Below are 21,546 nucleotides of genomic sequence, written 5' to 3' on the forward strand. Positions count from 1 at the left end.
CTTACCAGACAATAGGTTTTCTCTCCCATTGGAGAGAGATGACTGGTGGTGGTTTAACCTGAGGGTCACCATGCCGCAGGCAAGGGGAGAGGTGGTGCAAAGTAGTGCCAACGGCATAGGTTCAATTCCTGTGCACACTGAAGTTACCATGAAGGACTCTCTTTCTCAACCTCTGCTGTCACCTGCTGAGTGGTGACCTTCAGGTTAAACCACCATCAATTGTGATTCTCTCTCTCTCTCTGACAGGTCAGACAATAGTGACTTTAACCTTTGCTAAAAAGTGAAAAATAAGAGAATGAGAGGAAGTGGTCTTAAAATATGAAATGACAGTACAAAGAGTAAAGTGAACACGAATCCTTTGGTGAGTGAGACTGTGGAATTGATAATTGGAAATACTTTGCTGGCTTCTAAATTCTGTGAAAGCTTCTGCTAATCTTTGAAAAATTGTACACCTTTTCTTCCAATTTGATACTGTCTTTATTAGTTAGCCACTTATGATTCACCCTTCTTCTGGACCTTTCTTTCTCACTGGAATTCATCTTCACTGACTATTAAAAAATATCAACTGTAAATGTTTGACACTGCTTCTCAACTGACCTATTCTTTGATCTGGTTTCCTAGAAAATTTTAGCCAGCTCTCTTTTTATATTTCCCTTTAAGTTTAGTACACTATTCTTTGATCCACCCTTCTCTCCAACAATTTGATTGCAAAGTTTAATCATGATTGCTGCTACTTAGAGGCTCCTTAACAATGGACTCATTAATTAAACCTGTCATTGTACTCTTCTAGGTCTAGAATATCCTGTTCTCTAGTTGGTTTTACAATGCGCTATTGTAAAAAATTGTCATAAAAATACAGAACAGATCTCCTAGTCTACCTTTGCCAATTTGACTGTAAAGTTACATTGTTCAAGATTATTGCTATCTTTCTAAGACACTGCATTTATTTCTTCCTCTTTACTTGGTCCCAGAGCATCATTGCCATTGATACATATGATCTACTTCCACAATTTACCTCTTACCTTTCTTTTTTTAAAATCCTCTCTACCCAAACTGATTCCATAACCTAACTTCTAAAGATGAAGTTATCTCTCATTGTTGTATCAATGTCATTCTTGATTAAGAGGGCAACCTCACCACGCTTTCTGTGTCTCCTGTCCATTCAAAATTATAAGTACACTGAATTGTTCAGGTCTAAGCATTGCTATATGATGGCTAACAGGTCATGCAAATTAGATTACCTACAGTGTGGAAACAGGTCCTTCAGCCCAACAAGTCCACACTGACCCCTTGAAGAGAAACCCACCCAGACCCATTTCCCTCTAGTTAAAGCACCTAACATTGTGGGCAATTTAACCTGGCCGATTCACCTGACCTGCACATCTTTGGACTATGGGAGGAAACCCACACAGACACAGGGAGAATGTACAAACTCCATACAGACAGTCACCCAAGGCTGGATTCAAACCTGGGACTCTGGTGCTGTGAGGTAGCAGTGCTAACCACTGAGCCACCGTGCTGCCCCAAATGTATTTCCATTTGAGCTGACAATTCATCTGTTTGTTACAACTGCAATGGAAATTCAGCTATAAGCCTTTATGCCTTCTAGAAGTGTGAGGTCACTTCACCATGATATACAGAGTTTTTAGCTTGGCCTCCAGTTCAATGATTCTAAACTGAAGCTCCTCAAACTGCAGAAACGTACTGCTGTGTTTGCCTTAGATCACATCCATCAACACCTGCATATTGCAGCTGCAACATATCACCTGCTCCGCCATCTTCAGTATTTTAGTTTACTAATTAATTTCTTCAATTTGAATTAAACCTTCTTGGCTTGTATGGCCGTTTATTCTTATTGTTAACAGAAATGTTCTACTTACCTCAAATGAAATACTCTAGATTAGATAAATAGGAAATACTCACCAGCCAATCACTATCTTAATGTTTCTTTTGAACACAGCTCTGGTTCTCCGCAAGTTCTGATTCTGCCTCCACACTCTACTCTCACCATTCTGGCCCTGCCAGAATATATGATTAAGGCTATTGTTTAAATACAAATTCTCTGTAATGATAAGCATGGTAGATATGGTGGCCATTAGGGCGAAAATATTTGGTTTGTAGATAGCAGTTCAGATAGAGGGTAGTGACAAACAAATATAACTTGCACTTATACAGTGCAGTTTATCGTCAATGAAATGTTTTGGAGTGCAAAATACTACTAGGCAGTGTGGTCTGTGGGTTTTGATTTATCCAGTAATTCTTGGTATATGATATTACTTTGAATGGATTTGTTGGAAAATTCATTAAGGTGTTGTAGGGCAGTACTCAGAGATTTTCAGCATTTTTTTTGCTGAGGAAATTTAGAAGATGTTTGCATTGGGAATATCCAAGGATATGTCAGGTGTGGGTTGACAAGGAATTTGCTACGACTAGGGCATGTGGTGCTACAGCTGGATATATTGTGGGAGAGAATGGGGGCTTGCAACATAGAATGGCCTACAAGAATGGGGAGTTGGCCATTCGGCCCTAAAGTCTGCTCCTTAATTCATGGTTGATCTGACTGTGAACTCAACACTACTTTCCTGAATATTCCTCATAACCTTTGACTCTTTTGTGAATCAAAAATCAAACTGAACCTTGACTATGTTCAATGACTCCACTGCATTCGGGAAAGCAAATTTCACAGATTAATGACCGTCAGAGAAAACAAATTCCTATCTCTATCTTAAATATATCTAATCTTTAAATGGTGCTCCCAAGAGTTGGTTCTCAGAGGTTCTGTGGGGACTTTATTCTCTATCAATTATATTTGAAGAAATGTTTTGACCATCAGAACATTTAAGGAGACTTACTTTGTTTGGGATACTTAACTTTTGTGTAGACATCTACACTTATCTGCTGTTATTAATCTTAAAGATTGGGAAACACATTTGAGTGGAAGCAGAGGGTTATTCTTGGAGATTTGCTTGGGATCAATAATGGTATATTTGACAAGTTGTGCCTTTGGAGTTATGGCCATTTGGAGTTTCAGTTCCTCTCCTGTTCCTTGGACATACTGGACTTAGCTTGCACATGAGCTCACAGTCAATAATTGTAATAGAACATTCACCACAGATTATTAGCAGTCTTAGAATAAAACAAGATAAAATGTGTTATATTGCACAGTGAGTACATGTTTCATATTGACTTCAGTTGACTGCTAAAGTACAAAGATATAGGGGAATCTTATTATTTTTGTAGTGCTCGAACAAAGATATGAATTAGGAGAAGTACTAATCATTTGGTTCCTTGAGTCTGCTCTGCCATTCAATAAGATCATGGGTGATCTGAGCCTCTCCTTTCCAGTTTACATCTTTTGACTCGCTTATTGGTCAAGAATCACTCTCATTCAGCCTTAAAAATATTCCACCCAATGTGTTCTGATTTTTGGGGAAAAGAATTCCAAAGACTAATGATCAAAGAAATCAAACAGTGTCTTCAAGTTCCAGTCTCTCCTCAACACTCCCTTTCAGCATCCACTCTCTTAAGTCCATTCGGAATCTTACATACTTCAATAAGATCAGTTTGTTCTTCTAAACTTCAGAGAATGCAGATCCAGCCTTTGCAACCTTTCCTCATGAGACAATCCCTTCATCCTATTTTGATAACAATATTTTTCGTTAAGTTTAATTTGACTGCATTGATTAATCTGCAAGATTTTCTCAGTATTGCTAGCTTGTTTTTGTTTCTTGTGCAATATCTACCTCTGGACTCTAGTGCAGCAGGCCAGAGACAGAAACGTTGGCATGGGAACATGGTGCTGTGTTGAAGTGGCAAGCAACCAGAATCTCAGAGTCATTTAGAGCGAGAAGTTCCACAATGCATTCTTTCAGTCTGTGTTTCATCTACTCACTGTAGAGACCACTTTATAAGCAGTGAATAAAGTACACTAGAGTGAACTACAGCTAAATCACTCCTCTACCTGAGGAGGATGTATGTGGGGCATTGGAAGGAGGAGGTAAATCAGCAAATGCTGCACCTTTGCAATTGCATGGGAAGGGGTCTTGGGAATGGGGGAAAAGTTGGACCATATGTCCCAGAAGGAAAGGCCCCTGCAGAATGCTACCAAGGGAGGGGAAGGGAAGAAACATTTGATGAAATCTTGCAGAGATGGCAGAAATGAGGCTTATGAACCTTTGTTACTGGAACCAAATAGTTAACTTTGTTTTTCTCTTCACAGGTGCTACCAGACTTGTGTTTCTTCATCACTTTGTTTTTTGTTTCCGATCTCCAGCATCAACTGATCTTCATTTTGTTAAACTGAATATTTACTCTTTCTCCATCTTGTTTTTAATGCGCAAGGAATTGGACAGATTTGGGCACTGCCAAAACAGTGGAGACAACTTTGGCCCTGGTGATGTATAAAGAATGCAACTCTTTGTAAACATGGATATTTGACTAATCTCTCCTTCAAAGTTGCATTCACAGGTTTCATGCAATATCAAGTTAGCATTTTAATTTTAGTTCTTAGGTCATTTTCCTTCAGCATTTCAGTTCTCTTGGTAATTTTAGCTTTCATTTTTTGAAGGCAGGTAAAAGTAATATTCATTTATTACAACTTCAACTAGACAGTGAGTGAGTGTAGACAAATTCTTGGACAGTCCAGTACTATAAAAAGAGACACATTTTTGCAATTATGCAAAACAGGAAATCTGATACCAGCTATTGGATCCATCTAATCTGAAAAAATTTAGGAAGTTTAATAATATTTTCACTACAACTTATTTACAACAACAATATATTACATTTATTAACTTTGTACATATAAAACATTAGTGGAGCTGATATTGAACAGTTTGAACTGAGTCTGGTCCTACAAAGACAAGCAGCAGAAAATTAACTCCGGTTTTACTTCAGTTTTCTGTCAGGGCATCAAGTGCATTTTATACAGACTTGCATGCAGTCACAAACAAGGAGATTTGTATCCTCTGGTCCTCTCAGCAGGAACAGTAGTGTAAGATGAGTCACTCAGGTATAGGATAGCAGGTTGACATCATAGGAACCATCCACCTGTGTACAGGATATGCATAAAATATAGTAAGACTACTTCATTCCTATATTCTATTGGTGTCTTAGTTACTTGCCTTTCTGAAAAAAAATCTTTCAATAACTTCTCCTTCTGTACAGAGGTAAGATTCTAAAGCTGTTAACTCCCTTGCAGTACTTCCCTTGAGGCCCTATTTCTTATAAGGGTCTAAACTGTTGAACAAGAATTGCATAGGCTATCACAGCATATCCCCAATGAACACAGAATGACTTTGAGCAGGCCTTACTGGATAGTGATCAGGAAGGGCCCGCAAACTTCAACAATTCTGTCAAACTCTACAAAAATAATTAGAAAGTGTGTTGATCGGGAGTGAGAACATCTGATTTTCTCCCTTCTTAGTCCATAAATGTTGAGATCAACTGTGGCTGTCCTAAAGTGACCTGTCAGCAGATATTAGTTAACCCAGCACAGGGTTACAAATCAGAGTTGCATCAGATCAACACATTTCCACTTCTAAAAGAAAATGTATAAATGTGAGGCAGCACCTTTAAACCTAATAAATATAAATTTAGCTACAATATAAACTTTCATTTCCATTGTTCACTTTCCATTCTAGTTGTTGTAAACATACATTGAGAGGGTGGAACAGCACTTACATCAAACCGTCCAACCCGTGTGGTTGCTGGATTGCTCCGGACCATTTCAGTTAAAACCCACATCTGCTGAACACTGGAAGCTACAACCTCTGGATCCGGTAATCCCTGTGAAAGGATATCTATAGTTGAAATAAAACGAACAGTGTGCAGTGACTGCACCTTATCCTCTGCATCCATGATCTATTCCAGTAATACCTCACACACCATTTGATGCTGACACCATCCTTTACATTGGTTCCTCACTTCAAAATTGAACTTTTCTGACCTATTCAGGTGCTGCCACTAACTCTCCTTTGCCTGCTACTACGCCCTCATTCCCACCAGTTACACAGAACTGTCTTACCTGATGTACCATGGCAGCTGATGGAATTCATAAATCTGGTATCCAAAGCTTGTCTCATTAATGGTGATCATGACAACAACTAGTTCACTTCTCTAGTTTGGCCGACATGTGACCACAAACCCTTAGCAATGTGGTTGACTCTTATTTGCTCTCATTCAAAGACAATCAGACAATAACAAATGCTGGCCTTGCCAGTGACACACATATCCATGAAAGAATTAAAATGAAAAAAGGATCCATGAAAAGGCTCTGACAGCAACCTCAAAAACTGACTTTGGATTGCTCGAATTAACCCTTCATGCTGCTGTAGAAATGTGTAAAGACAGCACAAAGACCAAGACCTTCTCTCCTTCCCATATTTCGGTTAGTTGAATAAAGCAGTGCTCAGGAGCGATCTGCAATTCTAGCTTGATGCAATAATTCATGTTGATAGTGTGCTGCATGACCCTTAAAGAGAAGTAAAATCTAATCTCAGTTTTAAATGCTCAACCCTTGACTTTTAAAAACAGTGACCCAATTCTAGATTCTCCCAAAACAAACATTCTTTCTGCATCTACCCGGTCAAGACCCTCAGGATTTTATATATTTTAATTAAGTCACCTCTCACTATTCGAAATTCCAGCAGGTGCAAGCATACCCTGTGCAAACTTTTCTCAACCTGTTCCCCCCCCGCCACCCCCCCCCCCCCATTCCAGATATTAGTTTGTAAAACTTGCCTGCAATACTTCCAATGTGCTTAATCCTTCCTTTAAAAATGATCAACACTGTATACATTACTCTGGATGTTGTCTCTCTAGTCATATTATGAGTACTATATAAGGTAGTCCACTAGAGTCGAAGAGTGTGGTGCTGGAAAAGCGCAACAGGTCAGGCAACACCTGAGGAATGGGGCAAGGGGCGGCAGTGGTGAGAGGAGAGATGGGTGGGGTTGGAGACGGGGAAGGTAGCTGGGAAGACAATAGCTAGATGCAAGTGGGAGGTGATTGTGATAGGTCGGTGAGAAAGCTGGAGCAGGTAGGTGGGAAGGAAGATGAACAGATAGGACAGGTGAAGACGGCGGTGCCGAGTTGGAAGGTTGGATCTGGGATAAGGTGGTGGGAGGGGACATTTGGAAACTAGTGAAGTCGATGTTAATGCCATATGGGTGAAGTGTTCCAAGGTGAAAGATGAGGCGTTGTCCCTCCAGTTGGCGAGTGGCTTGGACTTGGCAATAGAGGAGACCCAGGACTTGCACGGCTTTGGTGGATTAGAGGGAGGGAGTTGAAGTGATCGGCCACAGGGCGGTGGGGTTGTTTGGTGCGTGTCTTCCCTGAAACATTCCGTGAGTTGGTGTCCTGTCTCCCCGATGTAGAGGAGACCACATCGAGATCAACGGACACAGTAGATGAAGTGGATGGATGTGCAGGAAAACTTTTGTTGGATGTGAAAAGATTCTTTGGGGCCTTAGATGGAGGTGAGAGGCGCAGATTTTACACCTCTTGCAGATGCAATGGAAGGTGTCAGATGTGGAGGGTGAATTGGCAGGGGGCGTGGACCTAAAAATGGAGTCATGGATGGAATGGTCTCTGTGAAATGCAGATAGGGGTGGGAGGGAAATATGTCTCTGGTGGTAGGCTCTGATTGTAAGTGGCAAAAGTGGTGGATAATGCCCTGTATCCAGATATTAGTGAGGTGGAAGGTGAGGAACAGGAGGATTCTATCCATTTGCAGTTGGAGGGGTGGGGTTCAAGGGTGGGAAGTGGTGGAGATGCGCTGAAGGGCATTGTTTATCACATGAGGGGAAATTGCAGTCCTGGAAATAGGAGACTATCTGAGTGGAACTGCTCCTTCTGGGACTAGATATGGTTGAGGCTGGAGTCCCTCTTGTGGTTTAGTAAAAATAACCTTACAACTAGACCAGGAGACCTGGGTTCAAGTCCCACCTGAACAGGTTGATTAGAAATATTCATGCTTGTCAATAAATACTAATCTAACTGAAAAGGAGTCACAGAGAAGTACAATATGGAAACAGACCTTTCAGTCTAACTCGGCAATGCCAACCAGATAACCCTAAATTAATCTAGTCCCATTTGCCAGCACTTGGCCCATATCCCTCTAAACCTTTCTTATACATGTACCCATCCAGATGCCTTTTAAATGTTGTAATTGTACCAACCTTTATCATTTCCTCTGGCAGCTCTTCCGTATACGCACCAACTTTTGCATGAAAGTTTCCCCTCATGTGTCTTTTTAAATCTTTCCCCTGTCACCCCAAACCCATAACTCCAGTTCTGGACTCCAGCTTCCCAGGGAAAAGACTTTGTCTATATATCTTATCCATGCCCCTCCTGATTTTATAAACCTCCATAATGTGACCCCTCAACTTCCATCACACCAGGGAAAACAGCCCCAGCCTATTCAGTCTCTCCCTATAGCTCAAGCCCTCTAACCCTGGCAGTATGCTTGTAAATCTTTTCTGAACCCTTTCAATATTTACAACATTCTTCCTATAGGAGGGACACCAGAACTGCGCACAATGTTTCAGAAGTAGCTGAACCAATGCCCTGTACAGCCACAACATGACCTCCCAACTCCTATACTCAATGCTCTGACCAATAAAGGAAAGCATACTAAAGGCCTTCTTCCCTATCCCATCCACCTGTTATTCCACTTTCAAGGAACTATGAACCTGCACTCCAAGGTCACTTTGTTCAGCAACAGTCCCCAGGACCTTACCATTAAGTGTACAAGTCCTGCCCTGATTTGTCTTTCCAAAATGCAGCACCTTGCATTTATCTACATTAAACTCCACCTTCCACTCCTCAGCCCAAGGCCTACCTGATCAAGATCCTGTTGCACTCTGAGGTAACCTTTGCTGTCCACTACACCTCCAATTTTGGTGTCATGTGCAAACTTATGAACTATACCTACCATGTTCACATCCAAATCATTTATACAAATGATAAAAAAAAGTCCTTCAACTCAATCATTACGCTGCAGAAAGAAGCCATTTGGCCAATCATGAGAATCATTGTGTTGAAGATAACATACAAGCAGGAGAAATATATTGGTAAACCCTAGAAGAACGTCAAAAAAACCTCACAAAAATGTAACTATAAGAAATAAACCACAAGGATTCAGGATATTTGAATGGAGGTGAAACAGGTATTTTGTAAGTAGAGTCTTCAATTTCTTATGCCATATGTATCTGTAGCATTTCAAGCTGTAAAAGTCTGCATCATACTCACGTCACTTAATTTCAAAGGTCGGTCTTGAGGAGTGAGTTGAGAAAGCCATGGTCCTTGTACCTTCTGTAAAATAGAAATCATTACAATCAACCTGAATATCAAAACAGTTACAATTTCCACATTAACATGTTGCATGTTATGTGTTGTCCCAAAGATAGATTTTATAAATATCCAAGATGGCTGACTTCAGACAGATGCTTAGTACTGTACTTACATCCTTGTCATGGTCACATTCGTACATTTTGATGTCCTCTATTGTAAAGTTCAGCCAAACTGGAGATGGCTGCCGGAGGATCAGGCGCACTGTCACGACACCATCTGGTTCAAACAGCATCTAAGGTTAAAGCCCAATATAGAAGGTATCAATCAACTTAACAGCTTGCACATAAGCACCCGACAATATCCCACTGTCTTATTGCACAGTAATTCCAGTAACATTGTGATCCACGCTGTGTGGTTTTAGATATTTGAATCTCATTCATTTTTGGATTCTTGAATTTTAAACAAGTGGTATAGAGATTTTGTGCATCTGAAGGGGTTCAAGGGCTAATTTGAAAGCATTTCTGTAGCAATGCTAAGTTTTTTTTAAAAAAACACTATTAGGGGGAAACTTTTTAGACAGCTTACATTCAAATAGTATAGTGCATTAGGTTTTCAGATAGAAGATTCTGGAATTTTTTGAGGTATTTTGAAAACATCCATGGCTTGGGACAAAAATTTAATAGTTTTATCTGGGGAAGTTTGAAGTAATTTTGACTGATGCTGGATATGTAAACCAGCTGCTCATGAGAAAGGGAGTTAGATGTGAGAGTGTTTAAAAAAATGGTTACCTCTGGGTAAGGAGTTTAGTTTCAATGTTTCAGACAAGAAATATTTGGTTAAAAACCTGAAAGAGTTATTTAAAGCTGAGATGGTCTAAGCTAAGTTGTACAAAAGCTTCAAGAAGAGGCTATCACATTCTAAAAGCGAGGACTCTGAAGCCTTCGTTAAATTAAGCCCTGTGGATGTGAAACAAAGATATTCGCTGGTGTACTGTAAAAAAAATGATGTTGGCATTACTGGAATTGTACTTTATTATATATTTCAAAATCCTTAAAATTGTGTGTGTAAATAGTTTGGTTTATTGTAAAATCTTCATTTATTTTGCAAAATGAACGTGATTCATTATTAAACCCCACCTGCGTTTTTGTTATCAAGTTGAAGGTGTGTACTATACCTTAAAGAGAAAGTGAATGCTGTTTGGACTCAGGGCTTACAAGCACCTGCCATATGACTAGTTAGCAGTCTCAGAGTGTACCGGAAAAATGTAACATTTGGCAGTGAAATAGTTACCCGAGTTGGTTGCTGTTTTGACAACAATTCGAATTTAACCAGTTTAAATTATGTTCCAGGATATTAAAACCCAATCAAGTTCGAATTTATTGTTTTTGCCAACATCAAACCAATGAGATGATCCAATGTTTGGGCTATTACAAAAGTAGGCGTTTTGAAAGTCAGACAGAGTAACTGCCATCGCAACACTCTCTATCAAAGGTACCTTTACATATAAAAATATTCCCAGTAAAAGAGACGACCAGGGAGGTCTTTAGCTGGAAGAAGATACACACTGATGATGATAGCCGCTGTATGGTTTTGAAGTTAAGTTGATGTAATTTATGAGTATTTTTATTGGAACAGTATATTGTTATAGAGTTGGAGAAGGGGGGATTTTAGAGTTGTGAATAGTTGTTGTTTAATGTTCACTTTTAGAGTTAAGGAATAAATTGATATTATTTTCTTTAAATAGTGGAACTTGGGAGTTCTTTGTTACTCATATTTTAACAGATTATGAGGAGAGGTGAGCTTTTCTGGATGTTTAGTTTAATTAACAGAAGGTTTCATCGCTGTGTCATAACACTGTGTATTTCAAAATCCTTAAAAGTTGTGCGTGTAAATAGTTTGGTTTAGAATGGGTTGCAGGTTTTGGTTCAATTAATATGTAAATCCCAGTTCTAAAAGGTGAAAGATTTAAAAGCAATCTAAGTTTGTTCAATATATCATTTCAGTTACATGACACTGTAATGTTTTGCTATAAATTCTGTGTCTTATGGTCCTGCCTGATGAAGGAGCAGCGCTCCGAAAACTAGTGCATCCAAATAAACCTGTTGGACTATAGCTTGGTGTTGTGTGATTTTTAACTCTGTTCAGTAATAATTTGGTTAGGATCATAGTAAGGCAAGGGGAATATCAACAATGTATTGCTTTGCCCATTGTTGCTAACAGTAGCTTCAATTGTAGCAGCAAATTTCAAGAGCTGAGGCAAGAGGCACTTTGAGATTACACCTCTGAACACAACCAAAACACCAGGCATCTCATCACTAGAGAAGCCATACCTTGTAGATGATTCGAACTGCTGCCACTGTGCATCTCTAGCAGAGGGAGTATATGTTGAAGGTTATGGATGGGGGTGTCAATTAAGTCAGTTGTCCCAAATGATGTTGAGCTTCTTGAGCTGTTGGAACTGCATTCATCCAAGCAAGGGGAGTATTCCACCACACTCCTAATTTGTGTCTTGCATATGGTACACAGGCATCGAAGAGTTAGGAGGCAAAGTATTCGCCACAGAGTTCTTGCTGTGTTTGAACACTGGCAGCTTTAATATGAGGAGTTGTGAATGGTGCTGAACATTGTGCAATGAATAAGCCCACTTTTCACCTTACATTAGAGGGAGATGAAGCAGTTAAAGGTGGTTGAGTTTGAGACATTATCCTGCATTTTGTCCTGGGGTGGAAATGCTTAGTCTCAAACAAAAGATAACTATCTTTCTTTGTGCTAGGTATGATTCCCACTAACTCTAGTTTTGTTAGGGCTCCTAATACCATATACAATCAAATGCTGCCTTGACATCAATCATCATTACGCACTTGCTATCAGGATTTTAGCCCTATTGCCCACATTTGGGCTGAGGTTGTATTTAGCTCATGAGATAAATGGCTCTGGTGGCACTCTGAGGACCAGTAAGCAGGTAATTGCCAAGGAAGTGCCAATTGATGGCACCATTATGACACCCTCCAATACTTTGCTGATGGTCAAATGAAGACTGATGGAGTAGTAACTTGTTAGGTGGAAATTGTCCTGCTTTTTCTGGTCAGGATATACCTTGACAACTTTCCACCTTTCCACATTTGCAGCATAGATGCCAAAGTTGTAACTAAATTATTACAGCTTGGTTAATTCTGGAGTGCAAGTCTTATGTGAGGCTAGGTCATTGAATATATTCAAGACTGAGATACATAGGTTCTTGAGTATCAAGGGTTGTGGGAGAATGGAGTTGAGAAACTTATCAGCCATGATTGAATGGCAGAACAGACTCAATGGGCTGAATGGCCTAATTTCTGCTCCAATGTCTTATGGGGTTTTGGATTCCATATATATAATTCTACCACAGCTGATGGCGCTCAGTGCCTCTTAGATGCTCAAGTTTTCAGTTTCTATATCTGTTTGAATTTTTTCTCATTCAGCATGGTGGTAGCATATACGTATCCTCAATGTTAAGACAGGATATGGTCTCCACAAGGACTATGACTACTACCAATGCTGTCATAGACAGATGCATCGATGGCAGATAGATTAGGGGAGGCATGAGGACAGGTAAGATTTTCTATCTTGTTGGTTTCCTCATCATTTCGAAAAAACTCAAACTAGCAGCTCTGTCAGCCAAGACTCGGCCAGTTTGTCAGTCATGGTGTTACTGAGCCATTCTCAATGCTGAACAGTGAAGATCTCCCATGCAGAAAACATTCTGTGCCCTTGCCACCTTCAGTGCTTTCTCTAAATGCTGTCTAATATGGTGGAGAACTGATTCATTAGTTTTGAGATTGGAGCAGCATGCTAGTAGCTGCTAATCAACCCACTTTTGACTTGAGCTTTTCAGACTGCATAGTGTCTAGAATAAATGTTAAGGACTCCCAGGTCTACTTCCTCTCCATTGTACTGCCAAACAGCTGGACCTGCTGTAATGGGAATTGCTTTTAGTTATGACAATTGACATCGGCTAGCCTTGATTTACTGAATTTAAATTCCACCAGCTGCCTTGGTGGGATTTGAACCCATGCAGTTCTAAATTATTAGACCAGTGATATTATTTCTCTGCCACACTCCCCAAATCTTAGTTATCTCAATAAAATAGATTGTTATTTTATGTTCTTCTTTGTAAATAATTTACTGTGTCTAGCCTGTTCGTATTTTTCTCAGCTGTAAGGCATGTTAGAGTTGATAAAGTGTGGCGCTGGAAAAACAGCTGGTCAGGCAGCATTGGAAGAGCAAGAGAATCAATGTTTTGGGCTTAACCCTTCATCAGGACTGGGGAGGGGAAGGGGTCTGAAAAATAAATGGGGGAGAGGGATGGGCCTGGCAGAAAGGTAGTTGGGATGGTGATAGGTAGACGAAGGTAGGAGGTGATTACGATAGCACAGTGGGAAGTGTGGAACGGGTAGGTAGGAAGGAAGATGGACAGGTCGGTCAGCCAACAAAATAAATGGTGCTTGTGATTTCAACTTGAACTGTGATTGCATTACTTAACATGTGTGCGACACGGTGGCTCAGTGGTTAGCACTGCTGCCTCACAGCAGCAGGGTCCCAGGTTAGATTCCAGCCTCAAGTGACTGTCTGTGTGGAGTTTGCACATTCTCGACGTGTCTGTGTGGGTTTCCTCCGGGTGCTCCGGTTTCCTCCCACAGTCCAAAGATGTGCAGGTCAGGTGAATTGGCCATGCTAAATTGCCCATAGTGTTAGGTGCATTAGTCAGAGGGAAGTGGATCTGGGTGGGTTACTCTTCAGAGGGTCGGTGTGCACTGGTTGGGCCGAAGGGCCTGTTTCCACACTGTAGGTAATCTAATCTAATCTAATCTAACTTTAAAATGGGAGTTATAAGAATTTAGTTAACAAATCCATGCTGGTTGCTATGTAGTTGTCGGTAGAAATGAAGCTGACATACTAATTACAGACAGCCTATTTAATAAGTCATCAGAAAGATAAGATAAATCAAAGAAAGGGAAGTGAGGATGGAAATTGTGGAATCTGTAGTCATAATTTTCCTATTCCTCACGGATATGGAGTAGGGTGTCATAAGACTGGAAAATTGCAAATGTGACACCCTACTTCAAAAGATGGTATACGGTCAAGTTCAGTACTATAAACCAGCCAGCTTAACCTCACTGGTGGGAATGCTTACAGAAATGATAATCCTGAAGAAATCTGATAATTACTTGAGTAACTGTGGCTTAATCAAAGGAAAGCCAGAATTAACAGCAAAAATTAGCTAACATGCTTGAGTATTTTGATGAGACAACATAGAGGTCTGATGAGCGTGTGTGTTTTGTGGTATTGCACACATACACTGCTAAAAGTAAATTTATAAAGAGCTGCATAACAGCCTCATCAGCAAAGGTATAGCTTATGGAATAATAAAGGGGACAGAGCAGCATGAATATTAAAATGACAAAGTGATTGATAGTGTTTTTTAGATTTGGGAAAGTCGAAAGTACCTTTTTAATATATTTATCCCTGGGCACAATTTTTAAAATTTTCAGATGATACAAACTTGAAATTATTATGAACTGTTAACACTACAGAAATAAACTTCAAAAGATCAAAGATAGGATGATGGAAAGGACAGACATGTGGCAGGTGATATTTAATACAGAAAAAATATAATTTTAATAGGAATATAAGGAGAAGTATACAAAACAAAGGGATGCAATTCTAAAGGGATTGCAGTACAGAGAGATCTGGGGTATTTATGCACAAATCAGTGAAGACGGCAAGTAGGCCAAGAAAGTGGTTAATAAAGTATATGGGATCCATGAGTTTGTTAAAAAGAAAAGCTATGATAATTGCTGTATAAAATCTCGGTTCATCCTCAACTAACTCGTGTCAAGTTCTGTCCCACGTTTTAGAGAGATTGTGAAAGTGTTTTTTAAAAAAAAGGTGTAGAAAAGGTTCACAAGAATGATCCCAGGGAGGAATTTTTAATTAGCAGGATTGATTGAGAAGAGATTTGATACAGGTGCTCAGAACTGAGGGTTATAGATAGAGTGGATATGTAGACTGATGTAGAGAACACCAATTTGAGATGATTAGCCAGGAGGAAAAACATTTTTAGGCAGTGGGTGGTTAGGACAGAGTGATAGAGGCAGATTCAGTTGTGAATTTCAAAAGAGAATTGGATACTTATCAAAAGAGAAAATACAGGGTTACAGGGAAAAGGCAGGACAGTGGAACCAACGAGTTACACTTAGGGTCCCAGCACAGAAACGACAGGCCTTCTTTTGTGCTGAACACATGGTACAAATCATTCTAATACCAGACTTATCAATTCAGCACAGCACTCTAAATTGAACTAGGGTGAAGTACAAATATAAAGTAAACATTCCAATTATTTCAGTCATAAATTCTATCTGCAGTTACCAAAACACACCCATAATTGATAACAGGGAAAGAAAAAGTAGTCTTTGCAAGTTTGCTATTTAATCAGTAATCTCACTCTATGAGACCACAAGAATGATTGGTGTAGTATAACTAAGTTTTATAATGGTGTTCTGAAATAATATGTTTTAAAATTAGTGGAAAGGAGCTTGCTTTTGCATCTGTCCCAATTTAAGCTGATCTCAGGGTGCATCAGATGTTCCATCCTGCACATTGATGGGTTGAAAGTAAAAATAAAAATAGTTAAATCTTTAACTCAAACAACATGTGGTTTCATTTTCTTCCCCTCACTTTTTAAGGTAATTCAGACATTATCTCATGAAACTCTCTCCAGAATATCTAGCAACAAAAACACGAGACGAAATTCTTCTAAACTTGAAAATCTAATCTTTGTAGGTTTGTAGAGTTTTACTAATTTCATGGAACTGTTTTGCAGGTATTTATTATGGTCCAAATATGGTCTTAGGAGTGTTTTATCACCAGCCATGGTACCAAACATCTTCCTTGAAAATATCTGTTGGCAATGCTGTGCTGTGAGAAGACAGGGGAAAAAATGAGGTCTGCAGATGCTGGAGATCACAGCTGAAAATGTGTTGCTGGTTAAAGCACAGCAGGTTAGGCAGCATCCAAGGAACAGGAAATTCGACGTTTCGGGCATAAGCCCTTCATCAGGAATGAGAAGACAGGACAGGGACTTGTTGCAGCAATTCGTCAACTAATTATGCTGCTCTAGTCACTTGCTAGTACAGACTAAGCACCCAATAGCATAAGTGGTCTACTTTACTATCAAATTTAAGAGCCCTAGGCAAGATACATATAAATTAATCTCTTTCTGATGCTGAGTGGGCGTGCAATCACTGCTCATATTTTGGTGCAAAGATGCAAGATCATTCAGTGACTCTACAAAACAGGTGAATCTGGGAAATTTAAAACTATCACATTGAACATATAAATATGTGGCCATTGAGCCTGCTATGCTGTTAAATAAGACCAATGCTGATCTGATGTTAATCTCAACTGTATATTCCTGCTAATCTTTCATCCCTGTGATAATCAAAAATCCATCCACCTGTGCCTTAAAAATATTTAAAGATCCTGCATCCACCCCCTTTCAACAAAGGGAATTCCAAATTCCTCAGGAAACAAAATGTTTCTTTATCTCTTTTAAATTGACAGCCTCTTCTTTTTAAAACTGTGACCCCTATGTACAGATTATCCTATAAATGTAAACATCCATTTGACATCCACCCCGTCAAGTCTCCTCAAGATCTCATATGTTTCAAATAAATTCTCTCTCTTCTAAATTCCAAAAGGTACAGGCCTCGCCTGTGTCATTGCAAATAATAAACTAATAGTACACTAAGCTGCACGGACAACCAATTCTTCATTTGTGTAACTTTTGATATGCAGTAGTTTAAGTGCCAAAAAGCTAAACAAGGAGAACATTCACCTTCACTTCTTCTAACCATTGTTCCCGGCGTGGTCTCCTCTACATTGGAGAGACCAAGCACAGACTTGGGGACGAATTCGCAGAGCATCTGCTCTCTGTATGCTCCAATCAATACCACCTTCCGTTGCTAGTCATTTCAACTTCCCCAGCAGCATGTCCGTCCTGGGCCTTCTCCACTGTCAAAGTGAGGCCACATGCAAACTGGAGGAACATCTAATGTTCTACCTCAGGAGCTTACAGCCCCAATGGTCTTAACAGAGTTCACCAGCTTCAAAATCTCCCCAACCCTTAATTATTCCATATCCAGCTCTCCCTCTCCTCGCCACCTCCTTGACCGGACCTGTCCTTCTTACATATTCGCTCCACCCTTGCCACTAAACCAATCACAATAACCCTACCTGCATCCACCTGTCACCATTCCAGCTATCTCTCCCGCATCCACCTTTCACCATCCCACCTATTTCCCCCCCACCCCCACTCTACTTATTTCTGAGCTCCCTTCCCCCTCCCAATCCTGACCCAAAATGTCGACTTTCCTGCTCTTCCGATGCTTTCTGATCTGCTGTGCTTTTCCAGCTCTTCATTTTATCGACAATGAGAACACTTAGTTTGTTAAACCCACCTGATCTCGGTGGATGGAAAAGTAATCCTGTGATCCATTCTCAGTGTGGGGATTAGGCATCAAACACATGTCCCGGATGCAGGTCTTCCATTTCAACAGCTTCCTGTCAGACTCTGAGTTCAGTCGTCTTTGAAGACGTACAGTTAAGAATGCGGTGTAATAATTCTTAAATGCAATTGACTGAAGCTGGTCAGTGCAGAGTAATATATTAGTGATAAGAATCAGCTGAATGACAAGTTCCTCCAATAAAGGAGATAAACATGCTGAAAAAAATTAATACAAATAACTCAATAAAAAGAAAAACATAATCATTAAAAGTCACAACACAGAAAAAGACCATTCAGTTTATGGTATCTGCTCCAGCTGAATAAACTAGCTGGCCATCCTAATTCCACTTATCAGCACTTGGTCCTTTGCCTTGGAGATTGCAACACTTCAGGCACTGGTTCCTTTAAATGACTTGAGGGTTTTCACCTCAACCACAAATCTTGGCAGCAAATGCCAGATACCTACCATACTGAGTGCAAAAGTGTTTCTTCATGTCCCTTCTCAGCCTCTACCAATCAATTTAAATCTGTGTTTCCTGGTAACTGACCTGCCTGCTCAGGCAAGCAGACCTATCCACTCTATCCAAGCCCCTCATTATTTTATGTATGTCAAATAAGTCACTCCCTCATCTACTTCTATTCCAAGGAAAATAACATCAGCCTTTCCAATTTCATTTGCAATTTTCAAGCTTTACCAACATTCTTATGAATTCCCTCTATAATCTCTCTGAAGCAATTATATTCTTCCTGTAACATGGTGATCAGAAAGTTCTAGCTGTGGCCTAACCAGTGTCTTCTATTGTTCTAGCATTACATCCAATACCATGCTCAATGAATAAAAGCATCATATACCACTTTATCTACCTGCCCTTCCACTTTCAGGGATCTGTGGTCATGCAATCCAAGGTCTATCACTTCTTCTATCCCTCTCAATTCCCATATTCCTCTATTTTATATTTTTGGGACCAGTCTACTTCTTAGCACCTTGTCAAATACCTTACGAAAAATCTATATAGAAATTACAAACTGCACTTCCCTCATCAGTCTTCCTTGTTACCTCCTCAAAATATTCATGTCAGCTCATAAGACAACTTTCCCCTCACAAAACCATGCAGACTATCCCTGATTTATATGGGCCTTTCCAAATAACAGTTATTCCTATTTCTCATATTGATTCTAGTAATGTGCCCACCATGATGATCAGCCTATATTTATTTGGCTGTCCCTCATAACTTTTTGAATAATGGTACTAATATTCGCAAATCTCCAAATATCTGGTACCATGCCTGTATTTGGTAAGGATTTGCAAATCATCTTCAGAATATCCGCTGCTGCATTCCTTTAAGTATAGGATGTAATTAATCTGGCCCTGGTGATTTATCTGCTTTCAAGCAGGTCAGTCCCTCCAGTATGTCTCTACTTATCATGCTTACTTTATTTAATATTTCACATGACTCTTCTGTCTTCATCAGCCTTCTACTTTGCGAAGACACAGTATTTCTTAAGGACCCTGCCCACATCTTCTGCAGTCTTACACAAGTTACCATTTAAATTTCTGATAGGCCCAGAACTTATCCTCCTGCTCTTGATGCATTGATAAAATATCTTTGGATATTCCTTAATCTTTCCAGCCAATTTGTTTTCATATCCTCTATTTTCTTGATTTCCTTTTTATGTTACCTTTACTTTTTATACTTCTCTAAGTTTCCTAAATTATTACTTAATGAGATTGTCATAAATACTATTATTCTGATTTATTTTACCTTGCATGTTTTTAAAATTCATTTGTGGGATGTGGGTGTTGCTGGCTGGGCACCATTTATTGTCCAGTTGGCAATTAAGGGTCAACTACATTGTTGTAGGACTAGAGTCCCATGTAGGTTGGACCAGGGTAAGGATAGCAGTTTTCTTCTCTAAAGGACATTAGTGAACCAGATGGGTTTGTCTGACAATCAACAATGGTTTCATGGTCATTATTAGATCCCTAATTCCAGATTTTTATTGAATTCAAAATCCACCATATGCCAGGGTGAAATTCAAACTCAGGCCCCCAGAACATTGCCTGAGTCTTTTGATTAACAGTCTAGCGATAATACCACTAGGCCATCATTTCCCCTGAATGACAGGGGACTCTAGATTTAGCAGTCTCACCCATTTTCTTTGGACAGGTCATCACCGTGCCTCAAAAGCTTGGCTTTTGAATGCCTTCCACTGAATTGTCAGTGACTTTCCTTCAAGTAGCCTTCAGGTCAACCTTTGTCATATTATGTCTCAATTTTGTAAAATTTGCCTTCTTCCAATTTTGGACCTTTGTTCTAACATTTTCTTAATCATGCTGAATCTAATTATACAACAAACCTTTTATTAACTGGCACCCATGGGACCAGAAGTGTGCTGGCTGATTAAGAGGTCTACATATCAATGTAAAAACACACTAAGTAATAGAAATGTAATGCAGAGGCACACACGTCAAACCAATGACATTGGAAGGGAAAAGTTTGAGACTCTGAAGGGAGATCACAGAGAGTTAGGCAGAAATTTAAAAAGGAGGTCCTCAAGGGTAGTAATATCTGGATTACTTCCAGTGCTACGAGTGAGTGAGGGCAGGAATAGGAGGATAGAGCAGATGAATGCGTGGCTGAGGAGCTGGTGTATGGGAGAAGGATTCACATTTTTGGATCATTGGATTCTCTTTTGGGGTAGAAGTGACCTGTACAAGGAGGATGGATTGCACCTAAATTGAAAGGGGACAAATATACTGGCAGGGAAATTTGCTAGAACGGCTCAGGAGGATTTAAACTCGTAAGGTGGGGTGGGGGGGTGAGTCAAACAGTCAGGGCTGGCAGGGACAAGGTAGGTCTAATAAATTAAAATGCATTTATTTCAATGCAAGAAGCCTAACAGGGAAGGCAGATGAACTCAGGGCATGGTTAGGAACATGGGACTGGGATATCATAGCAATTACGGAAACATGGCTCAGGGATGGGCAGGACTGGCAGCTTAATGTTCTAGGATACAAATGTTACAAGAAGGATAGAAAGGGAGGCAAGAGAGGAGGGGGAGTGGCATTTTTGATAAGGGATAGCATTACAGCTGTGCTGAGGGAGGATATTCCCGGAAATACGTCCAGGGAAGTTATTTGGGTGGAACTGAGAAATAAGAAAGGGACGACCACCTTACTGGAATTGTATTATAGACCCCTCAATAGTCGGAGGGAAATTGAGAAACAAACTTGTAAGGAGATCTCAGCTACCTGTAAGAATAATAAGGTAGTTACGGTAGGGGATTTTAACTTCCCAGACATCAACTGGGACTGCCATAGTGTTAACGGTTTAGATGGAGAGGAATTTGTTAAGTGTGTACAAGACAATTTTCTGATTCAGTACGTGGATGTACCTGCTAGGGAAGGTGTAAAACTTGACCTACTCTTGGGAAACAAGGCAGGGAAGGTGACTGAGGTGTCAGTGGGGGAGCACTTTGGGGCCAGCAACCATGATTCTATTCATTTTAAAATAGTGATGGAAAAGGATAGACCAGATATAAAAGTTGAAGTTCTAAATTGGAGAAAGGCCAATTTTGACGGTATTAGGCAAGAGCTTTCAAAAGTTGATTGGAGGCAGATGTTCGCAGGTAAAGGGACGGCTGGAAAATGGGAAGCCTTCAGAAATGAGATAACGAGAATCCAGAGAAAGTATATTCCTGTCAGGGTG

General features: G+C 39.9%; 1 protein-coding gene across 3 annotated transcripts in view; it reads right to left on the minus strand.

Annotated features, from left to right (window-relative positions):
- Window positions 1-4,788: 4,788 nt before the first annotated feature.
- The window catches only part of nicn1 (nicolin 1), a 28,883-nt gene continuing 12,125 nt past the window's right edge, over window positions 4,789-21,546 (minus strand). For 2 of the 3 annotated variants that reach the window (XM_060835243.1, XM_060835244.1), the window contains exons 3-7: window positions 17,790-17,975; window positions 9,467-9,586; window positions 9,253-9,315; window positions 5,683-5,787; window positions 4,789-5,049 (exon numbers count right to left, since the gene is read on the minus strand). In XM_060835243.1, coding sequence (XP_060691226.1) covers window positions 5,008-5,049; window positions 5,683-5,787; window positions 9,253-9,315; window positions 9,467-9,586; window positions 17,790-17,975 — 516 coding nt within the window. In that variant the 3' untranslated portion in view covers window positions 4,789-5,007. Of the gene's footprint in view, window positions 5,050-5,682; window positions 5,802-9,252; window positions 9,316-9,466; window positions 9,587-17,789; window positions 17,976-21,546 lie in introns of those variants that run through there. The other variant, XM_060835245.1, reaches the window with a different exon arrangement.

The sequence above is a fragment of the Hemiscyllium ocellatum genome, chromosome 14, assembly GCF_020745735.1.
Source record: "Hemiscyllium ocellatum isolate sHemOce1 chromosome 14, sHemOce1.pat.X.cur, whole genome shotgun sequence".
NCBI classification, from domain to species: Eukaryota; Metazoa; Chordata; class Chondrichthyes; order Orectolobiformes; family Hemiscylliidae; genus Hemiscyllium; species Hemiscyllium ocellatum.